The sequence below is a fragment of the Erinaceus europaeus genome, chromosome 1 (genome assembly GCF_950295315.1).
Source record: "Erinaceus europaeus chromosome 1, mEriEur2.1, whole genome shotgun sequence".
In the NCBI taxonomy this organism is placed as follows: domain Eukaryota; kingdom Metazoa; phylum Chordata; class Mammalia; order Eulipotyphla; family Erinaceidae; genus Erinaceus; species Erinaceus europaeus.
In genome coordinates, this window is record NC_080162.1 from 79,841,035 (window position 1) to 79,867,695 (window position 26,661).

A 26,661-nucleotide genomic window follows, 5' to 3' on the forward strand; every position below is an offset into this window, starting at 1 on the left:
CCAGTCCTTGCATTTTGCGCCACCTGCGCTTAAACCGACTAACTCCCTTTTAGTGTTTTTTTTTTTAAAATATTTTATTTTATTTTTGAGAGAAATGCAGGGAGAGGGAGAGAGACACAGAGAGAAACATCAGAGCATAGCTCAGCTCTGGTTTATGGAGGTGCGGAGAATTGAACCTGGGATTTAGGAGCCTCAGACCTGAGAGTCTGTTTGCATAACCATGATGCTATCTCCCCCGCCCTTAGTTCTTTTAATTTATTATTGTATAGAGACAGAGAGAAATTGAGAGGGAGATAGACAGATAGTGAGGGAGGGAGAGAGACACCGGTAGCCCTGTTTCACCATTCGTGAAGCTTTCCCCCGGCAGGTGGGGACCAGGGGCTTGAACCTAGATCCTTGCGCACTATAATGTGTAGGCTTAACTAAGTGCACCACCACCTGGCTCAGCATGGTAACTTCTGTGCCAAACCAGGTGTACTACTGCTCAGCCCAAGTTTCATTCTTAGTGTTGCTCATTCTATGTTGGGACAAATGTGTAATAACACATATCCATCATTATAATATCATGTGGAATATTTTCACTGCCCTAAAAACTTTTTTTTTTGCCCCCAGGGTTATTGCTGGGGCTCAGTGCCTGCACTATGAATCCACTGCTCCTGGAGGCCATTTTTCCCATTTCGTTGTCCTTGTTATTGTTAAAGATGTTGGATAGGACAGAGAGAAATCGAGAGAGGAGAGGGAGAGAGAGAGACAACTGCAAACTTGCTTCACTATAAGGTGATCCCTCCTGCAGGCGGGGAGCCGGACGATGGAATTATGCCAGTCCTTGCACTTCCTGCTATGTGCACTTAACCCAGTACACTTCCACATCCCCCCCCCCAAAGAAACTATTCTATGCAATCTCTTTATTGCTCCCACAGTTTTGCCTTTTCCAGAATGTCAGTTAGAAGCATAGAATACGTAAACTTTTCAGATTGGATTCTTTCAATGAGTAATATACATTTTAGATTCTTCCATGCCCTTTCATGATTTGATAGCTTATTTTTTAATAGTACTGAATAATATTCCATTTTCTAGATGGTGCAGAATCTGTTCAGTTATTTACTGAAATTCATCTTGTTTGATTGCTTTCAAGTTTTTGGGATTTATAAAGTGACCATAAGTATCTATGTAAAGATTTTTATATTTATATATTAGTCTTCAAATTCTTTGAATAAAAAAAAAATCAAGGAGCATGATTGCTGTATTGTATAGCAAGAATCTGTTTAGCTTAGTTAGAAATTGGGGGCCAGGTGGTAGAGAACGTGGCTGGGCACACACATTATAATGTGCAAGGACAAGGACCCAGGTTCAAGCCAAAGATTCTCTCCCACCTGCATAGGAGAAATATCAATAGCAGTGAAACAGTGCTATAGGAGTCGGTCTCTCTCTCCTCTCAATTTCTTTCTGCCCTATCAATTAAAATAATGGTAAAAGAAGAAAAGAAGCTAGAATCTGTCAGTCCTATGAAATTACTACACCATTCTGCTTTCCCACAAGCATTCTATGACAGTTCCTGTTGCTCCATATTCTTGCCAGCAGTTTGGTGGTATTAGTGTTCTGGACTTTGACCATTCACATAGGTACTTTTTAATAGCTAATAGGAGTTTATCAACTATAGTATATAGCAAAATATTCATTCTCTTTCTCAGTTTTATGATACAGAGGGAGGACTAACAAGAAACAAAACAAAACAAACAAAGAAACAAAAAAAAGACCCCAGCTATTCTCAAACCAAGGAAGTGAGTCTAGAACCAAATGACTAGAAAGACAGGAAAGTAAACTTCTGTATTATGCCAGAGTTACAATTTAAGTCATTCATAGTTTCCTCCTCACAATTTTCTCAGGTATAAATCTTCATTGAAACATAGGTCTAGAGAAATTAAGTGACTTTTCTAATATCCTACTTTTAAGTAAGTAGCAGGGCAACAATTTAAAAACCTTTGCTTGCCCCACTGTATTGCTGGTAGGGTCTTGAGGAAATTTCCTTCCTGGTATACTCCATATACTACATATCACAGATTACCCTGAAGCAATGTTAGCAGAAGACTACAGTAAGCCTGTTCAACTAGTGACTTTCTTGGAATGAAGATCTGAGACCAGTTAACTGAGGTCAAGAAAACATGGCATGAGCAGGGGAAAAAAAGCCATTAATTAGTAAATAGTCTCAGAAATTAGGGCCTTTTCTTCTCTACTGGCTTTTAAAACTACAAATCATCTTATTTTGTAGCCTTCTCAATGACCAATGTAATTTCTTTATACAGCTTTCCCAGAAAGGAGTGACACCAGACTACTTGATTATACTGAGCTGTCAGAAAAGTTACAATGTATTGATTTCTTTTTTAAAAGTGCTTCTCATTTTTTGAAAAAATCTTTATTTATTAGATAGAGACAGCCAAAATCAAGAGGGCAGGGGAGAAAGAGAAACACCTGCATCACTGTTTCACCACTCAAAAAACTTTCTTCCTGCAGGTAGTGACTGGGGGCTTAAACTCTAGTCCTTGAACATTGTAACATGCACTACCACCCAGCCACCTCACATAATATCTTTTTTTTTTTTTTTTTGCCTCCATGGTTATTGTTGGGGCTTAGTGCCCGCACTATGGATCCACTGTTCCTTGAGGCCATTTTTTCCCATTTTTGTTATTATTATTATTTTTAAAAATATTTATTTGTGGTCTGGGAGGTGGCACAGTGGATAAAGTGTTGGACTTTCTAGCATGAGGTCCCAAGTTCAATCCCCAGAAGCACACATGCCAGAATGATGTCTGGTTCTTTCTCTCCTCCTAACCCTCTCATTAATAAAATAAAATATTTAAAAAATATATTTATTCTCTTTTGTTGCCCTTGTTGTAGTTATTATTGTTGTCATCGTTGCTGGATACGACAGAGAGAAACGGAGAGAGGAGGGAGAAGACAGAAAGGAGGAGAGAAAGACACCTGTAGACTTGCTTCACCGCTTGTGAAGTGATCTCCCTGCAGGTGGGGAGCCAGGGGCTTGACCTGGGATCCTTATAATGGTCAGTGCGATTCACACCATATATGCTTAACCCACTGTACTACCTGTACCCCCAATGTACTTTTCTATGTTTTCTTTGCACGATCCAATATTTTAGGGTCAAGCTGAGGAGATGACATAGTATGTAAAGCTGTGGAGTTCACAGGCATCACATATGCCAGAATATGCTTTTCTCTCTGTAATGAATCCACAAATATTTCTGTGTTTTAGGGACAGTCGATCATTTTTGGGTCTGGTAAGATTGTAGATGGACAACCAAATCAGAACAAAGGGAGAAAAAAAAAAGGAGGAATGTAGTCCAGGAAGTGGCACAAAAGATAAAGTGAGCTTAAGCATGAGATCCTGAGTTCAGTATATATTGTATATACCACAGTGACACTCTGGTTCCCTCTCCCCTTTCTTTTTTAATTAATAAATACATTTTGCTGACAGTGGATAAAGCCTTAGAGTCTCAAGCATGAAGCCTGAAGTTTGACCCCCAGCATTATGTGCCATAGTGATGGTCTGGTCCTTCTCCCTCTCTCATAAATAAATAAATGTTTAAAATAAGTAAGCTGCCTGGGAGATGGTACAGTGGATAAAGCTTTGGACTCTCAATCATGAGGTCCTCAGGTCAATCCCTGGCAGCACATGTACCAGACTGATGATCTGGTTCTCTTTATCTCCTCCTCCTCTCTCATTAATAAAATCTTTTAGCGTTGCAGTTGAAGTAACATAATCTGGGGGCCTGGTGGTGACGCACCTGGTTGAGTGCACCTGTGACAATGTGCAAGGACTCGGATTCAAGCCCCCAGTCCCCACCTGCAGGGGGGAAAACTTCATGAGTGGTAAAGTAGGGCTGCAAGTCTCTCTCCAATTAATAAGTAAAGATAATAATAAAAAGGGGCCGGGCGGTGGTGCACCTGGCTGGGTGCACATGTTACAATGCCTAAGACCCAGGTTTGAGCCTGGTCCCCGACTATGGGGGAAAGCTTTGCGAGTGGTGAAGCAGGGCTGCAAGTGTCTCTCTCCCTCTCTATCTCCCCCTTTCTTCTTGATTTCTGACAGTCTCTATCCAATAAATAAATAAAGAAAATAAAAAAGATCAAAAAGATCATAAAAAAGAAACAATCTAATCCTTTTTATTTACTTATTCACTTTTGTTGCACTTGTTTATCACTGTTGCTGTCATTATTATTATTGTTATTGATGTCATTGTTGTTGGATAGGACAGAGAGAAATGGAGAGAGGAGGGGAAGACAGTGAGGGGGAGAGAAAGAGAGACACCTGCAGACCTGCTTCACTGCTTATGAAGCGACTCCCCTGCAGGAATCTAATTCTTTTTTTAACATAGCATTTCCCAAAATATCTGAGTAAGAATTCATCAATTTTGTGTGTTATTGGTTTGGGCATTTATTTTTGTTTTATTAAAAATTAGCTACTATTATGAAAAAATCTTTACAAAAATGTAAAATAAATAAAAAATGTAAAGGAGGCACACTAAGGCAAATGAGCTGGAAAGTGCAATCTGGAGCTGATCCTGAATGAAAAGCTGCAGGAAATGGCCAGGAGAGCTCCAGACAGCTGTGCTCTTACAGCAAGCTGACTCACATCCTTTCTTTTTACATACTAATCCTTGGCTCAATGGGCAACTAATATAGGACTTTAAATATTGCAAAGCACCTTTATATCTTTAATGTCTCAAGGGATTATCTTGTTAGCACTGTTAGGTAAAATAGGGGGAGGAAGGAACGGCACACTAGCATCAGCTCTACTATAGGGATGAAGAAACTGAGGCTCAGGCCTCTCCAGGACCTTGTCCTCACTGTAGAGCAGCAATAGTAGGGACTACCCCACTCTGAATGGAGGCTAGGTCAGGCTACTCTGCCACTTAAACGAGTGCAGCAGTCAATGTTCCTAGCTGTTCTTCTTCTTCTAGCGTTTGCCCTTCTTCCATAGCCAGTCAACAGCATCAGGTTGAGCCTGATGTAAAGTTTCGAGACCTCCTTTGAATCTGGAGAGGTGGCAGTCGTTGACTATGTGGGTCATAGTCTGTCTGTAGCCGCAGGGGCAGTTCGGGTCGTCTCTGGCTCCCCAGCGATGGAACATAGCGGCGCACTGGCCATGGCCTGTTCGATAGCGATTGAGGAGGGCCCAATCATAACGTGCTAGGTCAAAGCCGGGTTGACGCTTGCAGGGGTCTGTGATGAGGTGTTTGTTCTTTACCTCAGCTGACTGCCAGCTCTGTTTCCAAGTTCCTAGCTGTGACCCAGACTGACAGGTTACTCAGAGGCTCCTGTGCTCAATATGAATATATATGAGCCCTATGTCAGACCAATGGGGTAAACAGTTAATGGTATTTATATACTTTCCCAATGTTTGGGAGCTATTGTCTGCCTTAGTCCAGTTTTATTCTAAACTGTAACACCATTTTCCCAGGCAGTATGTTTTATCCACTTGCATGATGTTTTAACTATCAGGATCAGACAAAAATTACTGAAGTCATGGGTACCTTGGAACATACCTAAAATAGACTTCCTAGCTTCTTCCTATATGAAGACCCCTAATTTCATCTGTTTTATTCCTACCTTTGGGTTCCTGTTTATTAAACAATTTGTCCTGCTTTATATGTAACTGGCTTTCAGCCATGAAGTTACAGATGACCTCACCAATGTGTTCCAAAATCTCACCTCCCCAGAACCTTACCCCTCTAAGGAAAGATAGAAACAGGCTGGGGATATGTATCATCCTGCCAATGTCCATGTCCAGCAGAGAAGTAACTTCCACCTTCTGCACCCCAGAAAGAATTCTGGTCCATACTCTCAGCATATAAAGAACGAATTCTGGTCCATACTCTCAGAGTATAAAGAACAGGGAACTGGGGGTCGGGCGGTAGCGCAGTGGGTTAAGTGCACATGGCACAAAGAGCAGGGGCCAGCAGAAGGATCCAGGTTTGAGCCCCAGGCTCCCCACCTGTAGGGGAGTCGCTTCACAGGAGGTGGAGCAGGTCTGCAGGTGTCTGTCTTTCTCTCCTCCTCTCTGTCTCCCCATCTCTCTCTATTTCCCTCTGTCTTATCCAACAACAGCAATGACAACAATAATAATGACAACAAGGGTAACAACAAGGGCAACAAAGTAGGGAAAAGGTGGCCTCCAGGAGCGATGGATTTGTAGTGCAGGCACCAAGCCCCAACAATAACCCTGGAAGCAAAAAAAAGAAAGAAAAGAAAAAAGAAAAAGAAAAAAAAAGGGAACCTTCCAATGGGGGGGAGGTATGGGACATGGAACTCTGGTGGTGGAAACTGTATGAAATCATACCCCTATTAGCTTACAACCTTGTCAATCGTTATCAAATCACTAATAACAGATTAAAAAAAAAACATGGGAAGGCCAGGCGGTAGTGCAGTGGATTAAGTGCACCTGGCACAAAGCACAAGGACTGTTTCAAGCCCTTGGTTTCCTACCTGCAGGGGGTCGCTTCACAAATGATGAAGCAGGTCTGCAGGTGTCTATCCTTCTCTCCCCTCTGTTCTTCCCTCTCTCAGTTTCTCACTATCCTATCCAATAACAACAATGATTAAAAAAAAAAGGCAACAAAAGAGAAAAAAAATGGAGCAGTGGATTTATAGTGCAGGCACTGAGCCCCAGCAATAACCCTGGAGGCAAAAAAAAAAAAAAAAAAAACCCAAATGCTCACACTATCACAATGCTTCCCAGGTTATTAGAGAAGAAAACATTTGGGAATGAAGAGAGAAATCCAGCAGACTGCCCTCAACAGACTTATCCTACCAAGGAGGACCTGTTTTTGATCCTAAATTATAGTGAATGGCTAGGATCAGGTCACAGGCTCTAGGATTAAATCTTAATATGAAGTTAATAACAAGAAAGCAGATTTGGGACTGGAATTCACCTTCATCTATTAATAAATCAATTGAGTTGGGGAGATTAAGTCTATAAATAAATCATTACAGTTCAAAGTACTATTAAACATAAGCTCACAGACTGGACAAATCCTCAGGGACTTTCTCAACACCACTGACATTTTGGCCTAGATAAGTCTGTTGTGGGAGACTGTCATGTAATAGAATGTTTAGCAAAATCTTTGGCTCCTACTCCTAAAATGCCAGCAACACCATCCTCCAACAATTGTAACAAGAATGTTTCTAGTTATTAGCTAATCTTGGGGATGAGGTTCAAAACTGCCCCAAGGTGAGAACCACTGGTTCAAGGCTTACTAAGGTCTAGGGCAAAGATAAATTGACACAATTTGTGTGTGAGAAAGAGGCAGCATTTGAACTGAACCTTGAAAAATAGGTAAAATTCCTGTGACTGAATAAGAGAAGAATATGAGGCATTTCATGTATCTGGATGATGAATCGGCAAGTAGAGAGAAAGCTTTGCATGCTTAAGGTTCCTGGTTCTAACCCTGGCAATGTATGTGGTATTCTGGCTTCTCTCTTTTCCTCTCCCTCTATCTCATATAAAATAAATAAATCATTAAAAAAAAAAAAAGCCTCAAGCTGCACTGGTGACTGATTAGCCTACTGACCAAGAGCATGACTGTGCTGGAATTGAAGACTAAAACCAACCTGTTCACATCAACCTTACCTGCAGGGACCTGAAATGACTTAGCAGTGGGACAGGCAACCCCCATCAACTTCTTGTTCAGACCAGGCCAGTAGGAAGAAGCTCACATCCCTTCACTACACCCACTGGGAAAGGCTTCACCTTGGTGCAAGGCCATTAAAGGAGGGACACTAAGCCACAGCCAGAATTGCCAGTGTCCCCAGGGCACATCAGGGGACAAGCAGATCACCCCAGATACAACATGCTTGAGAAGTTCAGAAGAGGGGTGTCTTTTCCCCCCACCACCATTAAACATTAATTAAAAAAAAAAAAGCAAGGAGATAAGGAAGTACAGGTCTGCTGGAAAATGTAACAGCATAACAAGAACTCCTGCTGGGAAGAAAAATAACACTAAAATGCCCTATTGGATTCAGAGTACAGATAATTATTCATCACCTACTATTTACAAAGTATACATACATAATAAAATAGTCAGCACTACAAAAACACCACAGAAAAACAAGAAGGAGCCAAAGACATAGCTCATGGAGCTGGGCACATGCACTGCCATGTATGTGGCCCAGGTCTGAGTTCTGACAACCAAAGAAGCAAGCCTGGGTACTGTGATATCTCACCCTCTGTCCCTCTATCTGAATGAAAAATATGGCCCAGAATAGTACACGTGTGAAGACACAGTATCACTAAAAAGTAAAATAAAAGTAAATAAATCTCGGGGATAGGGTGGTAGAGCAGTGGGTTAAGCACACGTGGTGCAAAGCGCAGGGACGGGAGGAAGGATGCCGGTTTGAGCCCCCCAAGCTCCCCACCTGCAGGGGAGTCGCTTCACAGGTGGTGAAGCAGGTCTGCAGGTGTCTATCTTTCTCTCCCCCTCTCTGTCTTCCCCTCCTCTCTCCATTTCCCTCTGTCCTATCCAACAATGAATGACATCAATAACAACAATAATAATAACCAGAATGGTAAAACAACCAGGGTAACAAAAGGAAAAAATGGCCTCCAGGAGCAGTGGATTCGTGGTACAGTCACCGAGCCCCCGCAATAAGCCTGGAGGCAAAAAAAAAAAAAGTAAACAAATCAAACTAGTGATATCAGAGAACAGAATGTTACTTGAATATCATGTATTAAATTACTTCTAGTGTTCTCTGAGTTTAGAGCTAAAGGAAACTAAAAACCAGGACCGAGGAGGAAGAAATAACTAGGGGCAGATCCTTGGGGGTTCTCAAAGCAGTCAAGAATGGGTCTTGAATGGGTATGTTTTGGACACCTGGAAGAGAGGAAAGGGCATTCCAAGTAAGAGCTTAAGGACTGGAAAAGAAAGAAATCAAAGTCAGTCACAGTGGCATATCCAGTGGAACACACATTAATATGTGCAAGGATCAGGGTTCGAGGCTCAGCTCCACAGCTGCAGGTCTGCAGGTATCTCAGTCTCTCTCCCCATCTTCCCCTCCCCCTCAATTTCTCTCTGTCCTAACAAATAAAATAGAAGGGGGGGTGGGGGAGTAGGAAAAAGTGGCTGCCAGGAGCAATGGATTCATAGTACAGGTACTAAGCTCTGAAGGAAGGAAAAATCAGTAAATCCAGGAGACGCACAAGAACAATGTAGAATGGAAAGAAGATGTAAGCCAATAGCCCAGAGGATGAAACTTTTGTACTCAAAAGCATGAGGTTCTGAGTTTGATTCCTGGTACCCCATATGCCAGAGTGATGTTATGGTGCTCACTTGCTTTCTTTCTCTTTCATAAATACATCTTTAAAAAAGATTCTGACCATCAGTGCCACCAGCTTCCAGATGCTACCATGATGCCAACAGGACTTTCCTGGGCAGACGACCCCACCAATGTGTCCTCAAGCCTCGCGTCACTAGGGAACGAGAGAGACAGGCTGGAATATGGATTGACCTGTCAACACCCATGTTCAGCGGGGAAGCAATAACAGAAGCCAGACCTTCCACCTTCTGCATCCCACAATGACCCTTGGGTCCATGCTCCCAGAGGGATAAAGAATAGGAAAGCTATCAGGGGAGGGGATGGGATACAAAGTTCTGGTGGTGGGAATTGTGTGGAGTTGTACCCCTCTTATCCTATGGTTTTTGTCAGTGTTTCCTTTTTATAAATAAAAATTATTTTTTAAAAATTAGCAGGAGGAGGCGGTGGCACACCTGGTTGAGAACATACATGTTACAAGGACCAAGGTTCAAGCTTCTGGTCCCCACCTGTGGTGAAGAAATAAGTGCTGTAGGTGTCTTTCTCCTCCCTGTTTTGCTCTCTCTCTCAATTTCTCTATCCAATAAAATAATATTTGGGGTCCATGATGGCACTACTGGTTGAGAGCACATTACAATGCACAAGGACCTAGGCTCGAGCCCCATCCCCCACCTGAAGCAGTTCTGCCACTGTCTCTCTCCCTATCATCCCCTTCCCTCGATTCCTGGTTGTCTCTATCCAATTAATAAATAAAGGCAGTACAAATTTTTTAAAAATAAAGTAAGATTTAAAAAGAAGACATGGGCTAGAATCTGATTCAGTGGTGTCATGCATGTGTGAGACCTTGGATTTTGATCCCTAGCATCAATCACATCATCACACAGAGTGGTGCTCTGATGTCTGCCTGCCTATCTAAGACACACACACACACACACACACACACACACACAAAATGAAAGAAAAAGCATTATTAAAAAGATAGGCTGGTCTGAACAGTGATTTTTCTTTCAGAGTGTGTGTGTGTGTGTGTGTGTGTGTGTGTGTGTGTGTGTCTTAGGCAGGCAGACATCAGAGCACCAATCTGTCTGTGTGATGATGTGATTGATGCTAGGGATCAAAATCCAAGGTCTTACACATGCAGGACACCACTGAGTCAGATTCTAGGCCATGTCTTCTTTTTAAATCTGGACTTAACTGTGAGATAACCACTGAGGGTTCTGGAGGGTCAGAATGATACAGTTAATACTCAGTCATCTTATTCAGTAGTGAGGTATCTTAGTTATACCTGAGAAAGTGCAGGAAAATTTTAAATGATATCAACATCCAGCCTGAGCTCCCTCTGGCTGGGCTCTCAAGCTTCCTAGCACTGTCCCCCACCCCCGAGCTTTCCCCCATCTGCTCACTTGACTCTACTTGTCTCATTTGTTTATTTGGTTTTTTTTTCTTGCCTCCAGGGTTATCACAGGGGCTTGGTGCCTGCTCCTGGAGGCCATTTTTTTCCCCCTTTTGTTGCCCTTGTTGTTTATCATTGTTACTGTCATTATTATTGTTGTTATTGAGGTCATTGTTGCTGGATAGGACACAGAGAAATCGAGAGAGATGGGGAAGACACATAAGGGGGAGAGAAAGACACCTACAGAGTGCTTCACCACTTGTGAAGCGACCCCCCTGCAGGGGGGAACTAACTGGAGGCTTGAGTCAGAATCCTTCTGCCAATCCTTGTGCTTCGAGTCATGTGCGCTTAACCTGCTGCACTACAGCCCAGCCCCTTTGTCTCATATTTCTAAAACAACCCACAGTCCTAGGAATCCAACTTATTTGGGTAAGAGTGGACCCAGGCAGTTTTAAAAACTCCACAGATGATTATTTTCTCTTCTTGCCCACCATACCCAGAGAGAAGAGAGATGCTCTACCTCTCATAAAATTTCCCCTTTGCATGGTGCTCCCAGGTGAATAGTGGTGGTGGGCTGAGCCCCATTCCTGAGTGTGGGTATGTATGTGTCTCTGCCAGGTAAGCCATTTCCCAAGTGTTTCATGCAGCTAGGACTGAGAAATACAGTGCTGTCCTCATACTTAGATGAGAAAAGAAGACTGGAAATTTCAGATTTTCTTAAATACAGCTGGTAGAGGGTAGGGCTGGTCTGGCAACCTATTCAGGTTCTGAAGGATATCAGAGTGCTGGGCTAAATTCCATACTTCAGTCTGTAAGAAGCACAATTATCTGATGAGTTGGCTCTTAAGTTTGGCCAGGGTTAAGCCTGAATTAATCTAATCATAAAGCTATTGACTTAAGCATACCCTCAAATGTCTAGGGTAATGGATGTTGGTTTCACTGCTGTCTCTTTGGAGCCCTTAGGAAAGTAAAGGCCCCCAAGAGATTCCCCAGAAAACAAGGTAAACAAGCCAAACCACCCAGCTCCAAAGAAGAAACAATGGCTTTTAAAAATGCAACTACATACAGCTAGCTGAGGGTTTTTTTTTTTTTAACTTCATTAAAAGGTCTGGGTTCCTCTTCACCCATTAATAAAAAAGGGGAGGGGCTGGGTGGTGGCACACCTGGCTGAGTGTACTTGTTACAGTGCTCAAGAATCTGGGTTATAAAGCTCCCAGTCCCCATCTGCAGGGGGAAAGCTTCCTTAATGGTGAAGCAGTGCTGCAGCTGTTTCTGTCTCTCTCCCTCTCTGTCTCTCCTTTCTCTCAATTTCTAGCTATCTCTAGCCAATAAATAAAGTCAATAAAAGAAAAAGATAGGGGAAAGAGAGGAGATAGCACAATGGTTATGCAAAAAGACTTTCATGACTGAGGCTCCAAGTCCCAGGTTCAATCCCCTATACTAACATAAGCAAGAGCTTAGCAGTGCTCTGGTAGAATACATGGTACAATGCATATGCTGTCATGTGTGAAAACAGACAGTAGAGCATCGATACAGATGTCTTACTCTGTGGCCCAGGAGGTAACAGTGGATCAAGCACTGGACCTTTAATCACAAGGTCCTGAGTTTGATCCCCAGCACTGCATATGCCAGAGCGACGCTTTGGTTTTATCTCTCCTCCTCTCCCATAAAGAAATAAATCTTAGTGGTCCAGGAGGTGGCACAGTGGATAAAGCATTGGATTCTCAAGCTCTCAAGCTTGAGGTCCTAAATTCAATCCCTGGCAGCACATGTACCAGAGTGATGTCTGGTGTCTGGTTCTTTCTCTCTCTCCTCCTTTCTCATTAATAAATAAAATATTAAAAACACAAGTCAAACCTGAAATGGAATTGGAGTATTACACCAAAGTAAAAGACTCGGGGGTGGGTGGGTGGGTGGGGAGAATATAGGTCCATGAAAAATGATGAATGAAATAGTGGGAGTTGTATTGTTAAATGGGAATCTGGGGAATGTTATGCATGTAAAAAAAAAAAAAAAGAAGTAGAAACGCAAAACAGAAATTGACTGAGTTTGGAGTATGGCACCAAAGTAAGAAAGCAGAAGTATACTAGAGTTTGCAGTGAGTACCCCCCTAACACTTCCTCTCCACTATCCCAAGCTTTGGGTCCATGATTGCTCAACAATTTGTTTGGCTTTGTATGTTAACTCTCTTTTCAGTCACCAGGTTCCAGATGCCATCAGGATGCTAGCCAGGCTTCCCTGGATTGAAGACCCCACCAATGTGTCCTGGAGCTCAGCTTCCCCAGAGACCCACCCTACTAGGGAAAGAGAGAGGCAGACTGGGAGTATGGACCGACCAGTCAACGCCCATGTTCAGCAGGGAAGCAATTACAGAAGCCAGACCTTCTACTTTCTGCAACCCTCAATGACCCTGGGTCCATGCTCCCAGAGGGATAGAGAATGGGAAAGCTACTGGGGAGGGGGTGGGATATGGAGATTGGGCGGTGGGAATTGTGTGGAGTTGTACCCCTCCTACCCTATGGTTTTGTTAATTAACCCTTTCTTAAATAAAAATAATTAAAAAATAATAATAAAAAAATAAATAAAATATTAAAAGGGGGGGTCGGGCGGTATTGCAGCAGGTTAAGCGCAGGTGGCGCAAAGCACAAGGACCGGTGAAGGATCCCAGTTCGAGCCCCCGGCTCCCCACCTGCAGGGGAGTCGCTTCACAGGTGGTGAAGCAGATCTGCAGGTGTCTTTCTCTCCCCCTCTGTGTCTTGGCCTCCTCTCTCCATTTCTCTCTGTCCTATCCAACAACGACGACATCAATAACAACAATAATTACAACAACAATGAAAAACAAGGAAGGGCAACGAAAGGGAAAAAAAAAAAAGAAGAACAAAATTGTAGAGGGAAAAAAATGGCAGCTACAGAAGCATTGGATTTAACAAGGAAACCGTCCTACCAGTCCTCAGTACTGGACAGGGTAGCCACATACTCTGAAAGGAAAAGGGCAGCACCATTTACAACAGGTCCACTTTCCTGTTGTGTCACTTCTGAATTTGGCAGCAGCTGGTAAATGAGAGGTTTGCAGAGAAGCAAGCTGGGAATTTCAGTTGACCCCATACATTCAGTCTATTCATCCCCTAACAACAACTACTAGAATGAACAATGGAACACCACATAGGGGCCTTTTTGTTAATCTTAGACTCCATCAATCAGCCTAATAGAGGATCATGTTAAACTAATTCTAGAAGCAGAAACACTATACTCCAGTTTTTACTTTTGAAGAATGCACCTCAGAACACTAACAAAGTTAATGCTGGCTAGGCCCTGGTATCTGTGATCTTGAGATGGATTCAAGGTTTCTGTCTGATTCTGAAGAATCCCTGAAAACAATCTGTTCTTTAAGACAGTCTCAGTGTGAAGGGAAAGAACAAACACAAAAGTCCTAAGATGTATTACACTTTAACTAATAGCCTAATTTATTAAGCACTTAATCTATGCCAAACAGCATAAGCATTTTCATTCATTTATGATTTCACTTTATTTCTAAACACATTTATAAGATAGATACTGTTATTATCCCATTTTACAAAGAAAATTAGCCTAGAAAGATCTGGTGATATACGAAAGGCCAGCTAGCAAGCATAAAGCATAAAGATGCGAATGTGAACAGCTCAAGGCTTCATAAATTTTTCCTATTTAATGCCAGATGATCAATTAACTTTTCTACTTACTTTCTTAGGTTTGGCTACTGGAGTTTACCAAGATCTTAATGATCACAGGGTCTTATAAGTTGAAAAGCACCACCCAAAGTTCAGTTATTACTATTATTATTTATAATTAATGGGCTGCACTTACATGGAGCTATGAGAAAAGTAACCTACAGTGGAAACTGTCCAATCACCCAGTTACATTTTAGCCAACATGCTGGCTAAAACAAAGTCCCAAGACAAAACTTAAAAAACAAAAAAACAAAAACAAAAAAGCATCACTTGGGTTAGGGAGATAGGATAGTTATGCAAAAAGACTTTCAGGCCTATGGCTTTGAAGTCCCAGGTTTAATTCCCAGCACCATCAAAAGTCAGCGTTGAAAAAGAAAAAAAAAATCTTCATAAGTTGAAGAATGCCTCTATCTCTTATTTGGAAAAGAAGACAAATCCACTGGAATACATGAATACTAGAATACATGGGCTAGTAGTCCAGGTTTGAGATCAAACACTACAGAGGAACACTAAGGTGGAGGAGTGGGGGGGGACTTCATGCTCTCTCCCTTCCTCTGTCTCTCATTCCATCTGCATGAAGAAGACTTACTGCACCTATTTTCATAAGGCATTTAATTCCCCTTATACTCAGTTAACTTCATACTAATGACAAAATTGCAGATAAATACTGTAATTATAACACAATCCACACCGTGATTAAGGGGGGGAGGATACACCAAAGAAAATAGGCAAATACACTTACTCAAGGTTAAGTTTTTATGTGCTATTTTCAAACTATCTCTTAAATAAATAGATTATTAAGTAGGTCCTCACAACAGATAAATCTAGTTCTGCAATAAACCCAAAAATGTTATCAATCTTCAGACTTGAAAGTTCCTGACTCAGCCTTTCCTTTTATCATCCCTACTCGGGCTTGTCTTTTTGTATGTCATTTGCCTTTTCCTTTTTCTTCTGGACCGTGTTCACTTGTCTGGATCTGCTCATTCACTCATCACTTAGTACTTACCAAGGGCTTATTATCTGCTATGTACAGAGCTAGGCCTTTGTCCTTGCTCTCAAGCAAATCAAAGGCTACTCAGTGAAACTATTATCTGCCCATCTCAATCACCAGATTGCAAGTTTTAGCAAAGGCTTTGTATTTCCAGAAACTACCAGCATCTGGCATATAACAGACACTCTAAAAATATTTGTTCTATGCTACTGGATTACTTTAGAAAGCTTTTAAATCTATCAATATTTTAGTATTTATCTTCAAAATACAAAAGTAAAGTAGCTGGGGAGATGGCTCAGCAGGTAGAATACCAGACTTACATGTGTGAAGCCCAGGGTTTGACTCCTAGGCACCACATATGCTGGAGCAATGCCTTGGACTGCCTGTACCCCGCCCCCCTCTTTTTCTCTCATGATTTTCCCCAGCAGCACCAGGACCTTACACACAGATGATTCCATTGCTTTTGGTTTGTTTTATCAGCACACTACACAGTTCTGATTTCTGGTAGTGCCAGGGATTGAATCTGGGACTTCAGAGACATGAAAGTCTTTTTTTTTTTTTTGTTATTATCTTTATTTATTGACTGGATACAGACAGTAAGAAACTGAGAGGGAAGGGAGGGATAGAGAGGGTGAGAGACAGACACCTGCAGCACTGCTTCACTGCTTGTGAAGCTTTCCCCCTGCAGGTGGGGACGGGGGAGGGGGGGAGCGCTCGAATCTAGGTCCTTGTGCACTGTAACATGTGCACTCAACCAGGTGCACCACCACCCGGCCCCGACATGAAAGTCTTTTGCATAACCATTATACTATCTTCCCCTCCAGCCAGGTCAACTTTTTTTTATAAATATTTTTTTAAAATTATTTTTTATTTATTAGAGACAGCCAGAAATTGAGAGGAGGGGGGAGATAGGGAGAGAGACAGAAACACCTGCAACCTTGCTTCACCACTTGTGAAGCTTTCCCCCTGCAGCTGTGGACTGGGGGCTTAAACCTGGGTCCTTGCGCACTGTAATATGTGCACTTAACCAGGTGCACCAGCACCCCCTTTATTTTTTTTAATTTCAGAGAAGCACCACAGAATTACTATAATTCACGGAGCTTCCCTGATATCATATGGTGCTGGGGCTCAAGCCTAGGTCATCTTCCAAATGGTAAGATGGACACTCTAGCAAGTGATCTTCTGGTCTACCTGGTAGAGCATACACATCAACATACATGCACAAAGTCCTGGGTTCAAGCTCCCAGCTACTACATGTAGCTTCACAAGCAGTGGAGTAGTGCTGTGGTATTTATCCTCTTTTTGTGTCACTCCTCTTGCCCAATTTCTTAGCCCTCTACCTAAAAAGGGGTGGGGGAGGGAAGGGGAGCAGTGGAATTATGTCCAGGCATGGAACCTAGTTATAACCCTGGTGGCAAAACAAATAATGAAATATGACCTGAGGATAGTTCACCTGGCAGTCATGTACTGTTGTGCAAGAGGTCCTGGGTTTGAGCGATAATACATGGAAGCATCATGTACGGTACCAAGGGAGCTACATGGATGGTGAAATGGTGCTATGCCTGAGTGATGCTCTCGTTTCTTTTCTTGCTCTGGTTCTCTCCTCCTTCTTATTAATAACAACTAAATAGCACTGAACCAAAACAAAGGACTCTGGGGAAGGAATGTAAGCAAAGGGGTGGAGGAGGCTTTGGTGTGTGATGATGGAAAAGGACCTAAATCGGGAATGAGAGTGGGGAGATGAGAAACTGTACTCACGTGTCAACAACTGTGCTGTAAACCATTAATCCACCAATAAAATAACTGGAGGCAAGAAGAAATGCAAAGACAAATATATATAAAAATTACTATGAAAGTACTTTTAAAATACTGGGCTAGAGATTACTAAACAGTGAGATCATGCCTAAAGGTCTGCTTCACCCCCCTGGTACTGCATGAAATGAACCAAGTACAAATGCAATACATGCACAATATAAAAATGTAGAAAAGCAGTTAAAAAGTCCTCCAACCTCTTAAACCCTATTTTGAGAAGTGGATATTTTTACAATCTAGAATTTATTTTTCCAGACCTTTCCTATAAAGATACATGGTAGCACATACGTCCATATCTAAACCTTTCACAAACAGGGAGGACTGGAGACCTCGTAGTTCCAAGCAAACCAGATATTTAACCTAAAGGGAAGGACATGGGTAGGGGTAGACAGTATAATGGTTATGCAAAGAGAGTCTCATGCTTGAGGCTCTGAAGTCCTAGGTTCAATCCTCCAACCACCCATAAGCCAAAGCCAAGCAGTGCTCTGGTTAAAAAAAAAAAAAAAAAAAAGTGAAAAACATCACTCCTCCAGTAATGTACACAGCAGTGGAAAGTCACTGAGTCTGCTATCACAGGTTTTCGAAGAGCCAAGCACCTGGGGCTGCAGAGATGGCTCCTGACCTCAAAGTGCTAATAATCCTATGGATAAGACTAAAGTCTCTATCCTGCTGTGCGTGGCTATGCAAATGTTGGTGTGTGAATTTATTTCCAGAGCAACTGGGAGTTATTTTCAACAGTTCTAATTGTAAAAATCAAGCAAGGAAGGCTTCACAGAGAAGGTGGTTAAGTGGAGCTTTAACCAGGAAAGTCCTGACGTGTGTAGGAGGATTTGCTAAGGGAAGGAAATAAAGTTTGAGCTAGTTATTTTGGGGAAGAAGTATTCATATATTTTTATAACTGCTGTACTGAGGCTTCAAATCATGGAGTTTCTTTTTTTTTTTTTAAACATTCAGCACCACTATGCCCTTTCACTCTACCTTAAAATACTGAGATGCTCAAACTCAAAACTGAAACAGAGCCAGACAGCCCCAGACTGCGGTGAGTTCTGGCCAATTCTGCTCAGTCACCTCCAAATCCAACCAGCCCAGGTAGCCCAGTCCTGCTCTTCTAGCAGCCGGAGACGAAGGCTAATTATATTCTCTGGGGGCCAAGCTAGGTGGAAAATCTGGATGCAGGCAGACAGGCTTATCTCTCCTCTGCCTCTCTAGGCATGAGGTTCCTAGTCTACCTGTCACAGGGAGGCCAGCACTGCAAAGGGAGGAGAGGACGGTGAATGTGGGGGGGACGCGAGGACTGGTAAACGCTGAGGCATTCAGATAATCTTAATACAACGTTTAGCAAGATCTCCGGCACACGGCAAGCCTTGGGTAAACACTAGCTCATTAGCGGTGCTGTTACCAGTACTGTTGATTTATCTTATGAGGGACAGACAGACCGACAGACAGACAGACACAGACCCGTCTGTCATGTGCGACAGGGATGGCATCGCATGCAAGTCCGGCGCTCACCCCGCCGAGCATCCTCCCCGCCGCAGGCAGCACGACGGGTGCTAACAGCCAATTACACTTGGACAAGGAAATACCGTCTGTGCAGCCGACTTTTATGATGTTCAAGAGGCAACTCCAGAGGTGGCCAGAGTGCATTTCAGAAAATTTAAAGGCACACGGCCCAACTCCAACCGCGGCGGGTCCGGAGCAGCCCTGCCTCCGCCTCCCGCTTGACCTTGGGCAGCGCCTCGTTTTGCTCGCGGGGAAATGGGGCCGCGCGACGCCCTCACCCCGGGTCCCGCCGGAGGATGCTGCTGGCATGCCGGGCGGGCTCCCGGCCTGTCTCTCTCGGGGCGGCGGGGTGCGGGGAGTCGGGCGCCTGCAGGCTCGGCCCCGCCGCACGGCCGCCTCAGGGCCCACAGCCGGCCGGGGGGGCCGGGAGGACCCGCGGGTGGGGAAGGAGGGCGCCGGAGAACCCGCAGGAGGCGGGCGAGAGCGGCGACGGGTTCCGCGGCTCGGAGCAGACAACGCGGGTAGCTAGAAGCCGGGGGTGACGCCCCCGCAGGAGGCGCCGCAAGCCCCCCACGGGCCAGGCTGAGGCGCTCACTCACCTGCGGCGCGGGTACCCGCCGGCAGTGCAGCAGCTGTGGCGGTGGCAGCGGCAACTGAGGGGCGGGGAAGGCTCTGCGGTCGCGCAGGCGCGGTGAGGAAAATGGGCCGCGCAAGCGTACTGCGTCCGCCCGCCTCGGGAACTACCGAGAAAATGCCGGCCCGGCTGAGAGCGGCTGATGGCGCCATCTTGAATGTAGTTTTTTTGCTGCGGAGTCTCCTGGAGTTCTACCAGCGGTGTCCGGAGGGAGGGGCGTGAGCCTCCGCTGGCCTCCTCCCCTTCCGCTCAACTGCATCCTTATGAAGCCCCTATGAGTCTTTGCAGGGCTTGGCATCCTCTAAAACATCAGCTCAGAAACATATCCATGGTCACGTGAAGACTGGCACATTGCTTGGCACGTGTTAAAGGGCTAGTAATTTTTTAAAAATTATTTATTTGTCGAATAGAGAGAGAAATTGCGAGAAAAGAGGAAAATAGAGGAAGAGAGAAACACCTGCACTTCACCACTTGTGGTCCTTACGCATTGCAATGCATTCAACCAGGTGTGCCATCACCCGGCTGGTAATTTTTTTTTTAAAACTAGAGAACTACTCATCTCTGGTTTATGATGGTGTGTGTGTGAGGGGGGAATTAAACCTGGAAGCTTAGAGCCTCAGGCATGAAAGTTTCTCATAACTATTATGGTATTTACCCCACCCAGGTCTAGTAATGTTTTCTTTTTTACTAGAGCACTGCTCAACTCTGGTTTATGGTGATTGGGGGACTGAATCTGGGACTTTGGAGCCTCAGGCACGACAGTATCCTTGCATAGCCATTATATTATCTCCCCTGGTCTAGTAAATTTTTCATGAGAATTGTAATTTAAAAGCCAGATTCCAAGACAGGGGACTCCAAATTCCTAGCTCGCAATTACATCATCTCTATTTCAAATGTTACACGTATATCTCTTTTCTTAAACATAACATGAGAAATGACTTTTCCTGCAAAGGATTACCCACATTAAGCTTAAAGACCCAACCATTTATTTAAAAGAATTCAACTTTTGCTCTCTATCAACAGTCCAACATTTTTTTGATAGATGAAAAGACAGGAGAGAGGTAAAAGAAACCACAGCACTGAACTTCCCCCAGGGCAGTGAGGGCCAGGCTCCAACCTCAGTTATGCATGTCAAAGCAGGCACCCTCTTAGGTGAGTTTTGTTTTTTGTTTGTTTGTTTACTTTTGTATAGACAGAGAAACTGAGAGGGAAAGGGGACTTAGAAAAAAAGAGAGAGATGCTTTGCTTTGAAGCAGTGCTCCACACTGCTCCTGAAGCTTCTCCTGCAGGTGGGGGACTGAGGGCTATCTCACGCCATTTGTAAGATATTTTGGGGACCAGGCAGTGGCGCACCTGGTTAAGTGCACACATTGCAGTACACAAGGACCCAGGTTCAAGCCCCTGGTCTCCACCTGCAGGGGGAAAGTTTCACAAGTAGTAAAGCAGGGTTGCAGGTGTCTTATCTGTTTCCCTATCTCTACCTCCTCTCTCAATTTCTCTCTATCCAATAAAAAGTAAATACATAATATTAAAAAGAAAGATATTTTATAAGTGAGGTCAGAGTGCGCTCAACTCTGATATATGAGGTGTTAAGTATCAGACCTAGAAGAAGAAGACCTGGGGTCTTCAAGCATTCAAGTCCTACACTCTGCCTGTTAAGCCACCTCCCTGGTGACAAAACTAGTTTGTTGTTGTTCCAGAATATGGCATTTTCTCCCATCTCAGGATTTGAAAATGCTGCTCCTGAGCAGGAGAGACAGCATAATAGTTATGTAAACAATTTTCATGCCAGAGGCTCAGAGGTCCCAGATACAATCCCTTATACCAGAACTGATTAAAAAACAAACTGGCTAAAAAAGAAAGTGCTACTCTTTTTGCATCAAACACTTGCACTATTCAACTGCTTGATTTTTTCCAAATAAAGTGTCACTTCTATGAACAAGTTGTCTATTAAAGTTCTGTGACCTACTAAGCTTGTGAGCATCGTATATTTTTGTTCTGTGCTCTCTTCCCAGTTCCTAGAATTATGCCTGGCATATAACACAAATTCTATAAATAGGGTAGAAAATAGATGTAGATCAAAACAAGAGATTACTGCTTCTCATTAACTGGTACTTAAGCCATGGCTTAAGACTCAAGGTTATGATCATTTAAATGAAATGGTTCTGTCCTATCAGGAGAATAAGAGACAATAACAATAAATAAGTTGGTGTTTTATTGGTAACTAGCACTGAAACCTATCTCCATATTGTTGTTCACACCCAGATCTTGGTAAAGAATATGAATTTCTACCAAGCTCTCCATGTCTTTTAATTTTACTTCTACACTCAACATATAACACAGAAACAAGGGAAATTTTCTAGTTAATGTACAACATTATTAAAACGCAAATTATTGGGGCCAGGTGATGGCACACAAACATTACCATGCTCAAGTACCTGTGTTCAAGTCCCCGGTCTCTTACCTGGGGCTTGAAGGGAGGAAGCTTCACTGCTGTATGTGTCTTTCTCCCTGTCTCCCCTTTCCATCTCCATTTCTCTATGTCTTTTTTCAATAAAATAAAATCTTAAAAATTATATGTAGTGGGGAGTCGGGCTGTAGCACAGCGGGTTAAGCGCAGGTGGCGCAAAGCACAAGGACCGGCATAAGGATCCCGGGTCGAACCCAGGCTCCCCACCTGCAGGGGAGTCGCTTCACAGGCGGTGAAGCAAGTCCGCAGGTGTCTATCTTTCTCTCCTCCTCTCTGTCTTCCCCTCCTCTCTCCATTTCTCTCTGTCCTATCCAACAACGACAACAACAATAGTAACTACAACAATAAAACAACAAGGGCAACAAAAGGGAATAAATAAAATAAATATTAAAAAAAAAGAATTTATAAAAAAAATTATATGTAGGGAGTCGTGCTGTAGCGCAGCGGGTTAAGCGCAGGTGGCGCAAAGTACAAGGACCGGCAGAAGGATCCCGGTTCAAACCCTGGCTCCCCACCTGCAGGGGAGTCACTTCACAGGCGATGAAGCAGGTCTGCAGTTGTCTATCTTTCTCTCCTCCTCTCTGTCTTCCCCTCTTCTCTCCATTTCTCTCTGTCCTTTCCAACAATGACAACAACAATAATAACTACAATAAAACAACAAGGGCAACAAAAGGGAATAAATAAATAAAATAAATTATATGTAGAGCAAGGGAGATAGCATAATGGTTATGCAGACTCTCATGCTTGAGGCTCTAAATATATATATATGGTGTATTGCACCAAAGTGAAAGGTGGGTAGGTGTGGGGGGGGAGTATAGGTCCTGGAAAAGGACTGACAGTAGACCTAGTGGGGGTTGTATTGCTGTGTAGAAAACTGAGAAATGTTATGCATGTATAAACTTTTTATTTACTGTCAACTGTAAAACATTAATCCCCCAATAAAGAATAAAAATATATACATATATATGTATATCTCAGTTAAAAATGCAAACTATTAACCTATATGAGAACAATGAAAAGGAGTACTTATAACTTTTTGCTATGAATCCAGAACTTAAGTTGTCAACTCAGTATTCAAAGAATAACACAGACATCAAGATATAGATTTCCAGGGCGGAGGGTAGATAGCATAATGGTTATGCAAAGAGACTCTCATGCCTGAGGCTCCAAATTCCCAGGCTGAATCCCCCACAACACAAATCAGAGCTGAGTAGTGCTCTGGTAATAATAGTAATAATAGGGAGTTGAGCAGTAGCATAGCAGGTTAAGCACCCGTGGCACAAAGCGCAGGACCCGGTTTAAGCCCGCTGCTCCTCACCTGCAGGGGAGTCGCTTCACAGGTGGTGAAGCAGGTCTGCAGATATATATCTTTCTCTCCCTCTCTGACTTCCCTTCTCTCCATTTCTCTCTGTCCAATGTAACAACGACATTAATAACTACAACAACAATAAAAAAACAAGGTCAACAAAAGGGAAAATAATTAAAAATTTAAAAATAATAAAATTTTAAAAAAGGATTTCCCTCAATTTTCTATCTTGTGAAGTCATAAATATATTATGCTGAAGACAATGATTAAAACCCTCTACCAGGAATGGGGAGATAGTGGTTATGCAAATAAACTTTTTTTTTGCCTCCAGGGTTATTTCTGGGGCTCAGTGCCTGCACCATGAATCCACTGCTCCTGGTGGCTATTTTTTCCCTTTTGTTGCCCTTGTTGTTTATTGTTGTTGTTGCTATTGTTGTCGTTGTTGTTGGATAGGACAGAGAGAAATCGAGAGAGGAAGGGAAGACAGAGAGGAGAGAAAGATAGTACATGAACCAGGTTAGTCTGGCCAATGCACTGAAGCAAGCTTCAGTGCTACAATACTTTCACTCTTTTACTGTCTTAGTGCCTCTGTACTCTTCTGTCTCTATAAAAAAAAAGAAGAAAAGAAAGAAATTAGCCTCATTCCTTTGCAACTTGAACCCAACCTCTTAAAATGTTTCACTGAATTTGGTCCTGAATGTCACTGGATTGTTTCAAAACCTGCAGTTATTGTCACAAGATGATTTTTGATCATGAAGAATACTAAAAAGGATGAACACTATTCTCAAGGTTATTCCAAAGCAAGTTTCCAGAATTTTGCACATTCTTGGGGAAAATGTGTACATGATATTCTTTTCAATGCATAAGTTCTATCGCTTTTAGAAAAAACCTGAATCACTCCAGTTATCTGGGCAGAGATCATCAGCTCAGCTCAGACTGCCACACAGTCACCAGGAGCTGGAGCTCACATCTCTTTTTCTCTAGTGGGTCTTGTGGCAGAAAAATTGCATAAGGTAACTGACAAAATCCAGAGCGATGCATCATAGATTGGTCTCATAGATGAAGCTTGAGCAATTTTCGAGCTGGAGAGGGATCTAATTGTTCTGTGCTTCTCTTCCCTGTAGAGAAAAGGAGTAAAAGAAAAACATTTTTTTTCAATTAAACTGAAAACTTACAGGGTCCGGGTGGTGGTGCACCCAGTTGAGCGTGCATGTTATACTCAAGGACCCAGGTTCGAGCCCCCATTCCCCATATGCAGGGGGAAAGCTTCACAAGTAGTGAAGCAGTGCTGTAGATATCACTCTGTCTTTCTCCCTCTTTATCTCCCCCTTCCCTTTCAATTTCTGCCTGTCTCTATTCAATAAATAAATAAAGATAATTAATGCTTCATGACTTTTTCTGACAACCTAATATATGGACATTGTGCCAAATCCTAATGACATCAGAATAAGTAAGAGTCTGCCCTCTAGGAGATGGTAGCCTGGTAAGAGACCTAGATGCAACTGTATCTACAATATACTGTGATAAATCCAAAAATGAAGGTGTATATATAACAAGTAATGTTGAAAATATTTTTTAAAGATTCATTTCCTTATGAAAGAGGAAGGAAGGCTTCATTCTGTTCAGATCATCATATAAGTAGTGACTCAGCTTCTCTCTCATGTTCTAACGTGAATATTCTCAGTTTTCCAGAATAAAATTTAAAATTCCTGAAAAAAAATAAAATAAAAAAGAAAGAAAGAGAAAGAACTAGAGCATCATTCTGGTACACGTAACAGGAGGGATCAAACTTGGGATCTCATGCTTGAAAGTTCAATACTTTATCCACTATGCCACCTGGTTTGATAATATAAGAAATCATTTAAAACTGAAAGGTGAGGAAAAGCAACAGAGAAGAAACATGCCATCTGTGGATTCCTGAAGAATGAACAGGGCAAGAAAAAAAAAAAAAAATCAATGAATGTGGGGATATATATCTTTATTTTCATCAATTGGGGCTCAGTGGCTATATAAGGATTGTATTACTCCAGTGGCTTCCCCCGCCACACACACCCCTTTTGCTTTGATATAGAGTGAGATAGACAGAAGAGAATCTGCAGCACTTGTCCACCTCTACTGAAGCATCTTTCCTCTGCGTGTAAGAACCAGGGGCTTGAACTTGGATCCCTACACCTGGTAATGTGTGTGCTATTCCTGGTGTGTCACCACCCAGCCCTGACATTGGGTATATCTTAAGTATTGGATTTACCAAAAACTAGCTGTGGGGATTTAATTCTTTCTTTTTTTTTTTTTTTTTTAACCAGAGCACTGGTCAGCTTTGGTTTATGGTGGTGCAGGGGATTGAACCTGGGACTTTGGAGCCTCAGGCATGAGACTTTCTTTGCATAACCATTATGCTATCTATCCCCGATCTTGGGGATTTAATTCCTAAGTCTACTATGCTTCTATGAAATGTACACCTAGGAATTCTAAACACCAGGGCTGTGTGGTGGCACATGTGGTAAAGTGCACACATTACCATGCATAAGGACCTGTGTTCAAGCCCCCATCCCCACCTGCAAGGGAAAAATCTCACAAGTGGTGAAGCAGTGCTGCCAATGTCTCTCACTCTTGCTCTGTCCCTCTATCTCCTTCCCTCTCAATTCCTCTCTGCACTATCAAATTAAACAAAGTATTTTTAAAAATCTAAAAAAAAAAAATCTAAGTACCTACAATATCACAATTTTGTAAGAGGTTAAAAAACTCAACTGATATAGGCTCATTCTCTAAGACAATATACTTCAAATGGAAGTTTACCCAAAGGGTTATCGGATACAAACAGCCCAAGCTTTGATATGTTTAAGAGAAATACTTACCAAGTTGTACTGACACCTTCTGGAAGCACTGGGTACTTTCATCCAAAAAAGTACTTAGCTGCTTCATTGATCCTTGGAGTTCATCCATCTACAGAAAAAACGAGTTAAATAAGCTAAATAAATTCTGTAAGCTGAGTAAGAGTCTATGAATTTTTTGATGTTCTTCAAACACGCCAAGAAAGTTACTGCTCAGAAACTTTGATTGCTACTCTTTCAAGTGGAAATGTTGGTAACTGACACTTTGTTTGTTCCAAATCCAACTGGCTAACTTGTAGAATGTCTATTCTCTAATAAAATCGCATGTTGAGTGGGGGTATACAGCATAATGGTTATGCAAACAGACTCTCATGCTTGAGGCTCCACAGTCCCAGGTTCAATCCTTCACATTACCATAAGCCAGAGCTGAGCAGTGCTCTGGTTAAAAAATAAAATAAAAATAATAACAACAACAAAAATCCCATGTTTTCTGGCTTCAGCTTGGGTTTTGCTTAGTGGGAGCCTAAGAATGAGAAAATTGGGGCCAGGTGTTAGCACTCATGTTACAGTGTGCAAGGACCCAGGTTCAAGTTCCTGGTCCTCACCTATAGGGGGAAAGCTTCATGAGTGGAAGCAGGGCTATAGGTGTCTCTCTGTGTCTTCCCCCTCTCTATCTCTCCATCTCTCTCAATT

The 26,661-nt window shown here is 42.7% G+C and overlaps 2 protein-coding genes across 7 annotated transcripts in view; both read right to left on the bottom strand.

Moving 5' to 3' along the window:
• NDRG3 (NDRG family member 3) overlaps positions 1–19,385 on the bottom strand; it is a 107,748-nt gene extending 88,363 nt beyond the window's left edge. For all 5 annotated transcript variants that reach the window (XM_060189286.1, XM_060189301.1, XM_060189299.1 and 2 more), the window contains exon 1: positions 19,327–19,385. The gene's annotated coding sequence lies outside the window, so the exon portion shown is untranslated. The remainder of the gene's footprint in view (positions 1–19,326) is intronic.
• Positions 19,386–23,913: 4,528 nt separating this feature from the next.
• Positions 23,914–26,661, bottom strand: part of DSN1 (DSN1 component of MIS12 kinetochore complex) — a 32,085-nt gene continuing 29,337 nt past the window's right edge. For both annotated transcript variants that reach the window (XM_007518469.3, XM_060189450.1), the window contains exons 10-11: positions 25,993–26,080; positions 23,914–24,255 (exon numbers count right to left, since the gene is read on the bottom strand). In XM_007518469.3, the coding sequence (XP_007518531.3) occupies positions 24,191–24,255; positions 25,993–26,080 (153 nt within the window). In that variant the 3' untranslated portion in view covers positions 23,914–24,190. The remainder of the gene's footprint in view (positions 24,256–25,992; positions 26,081–26,661) is intronic.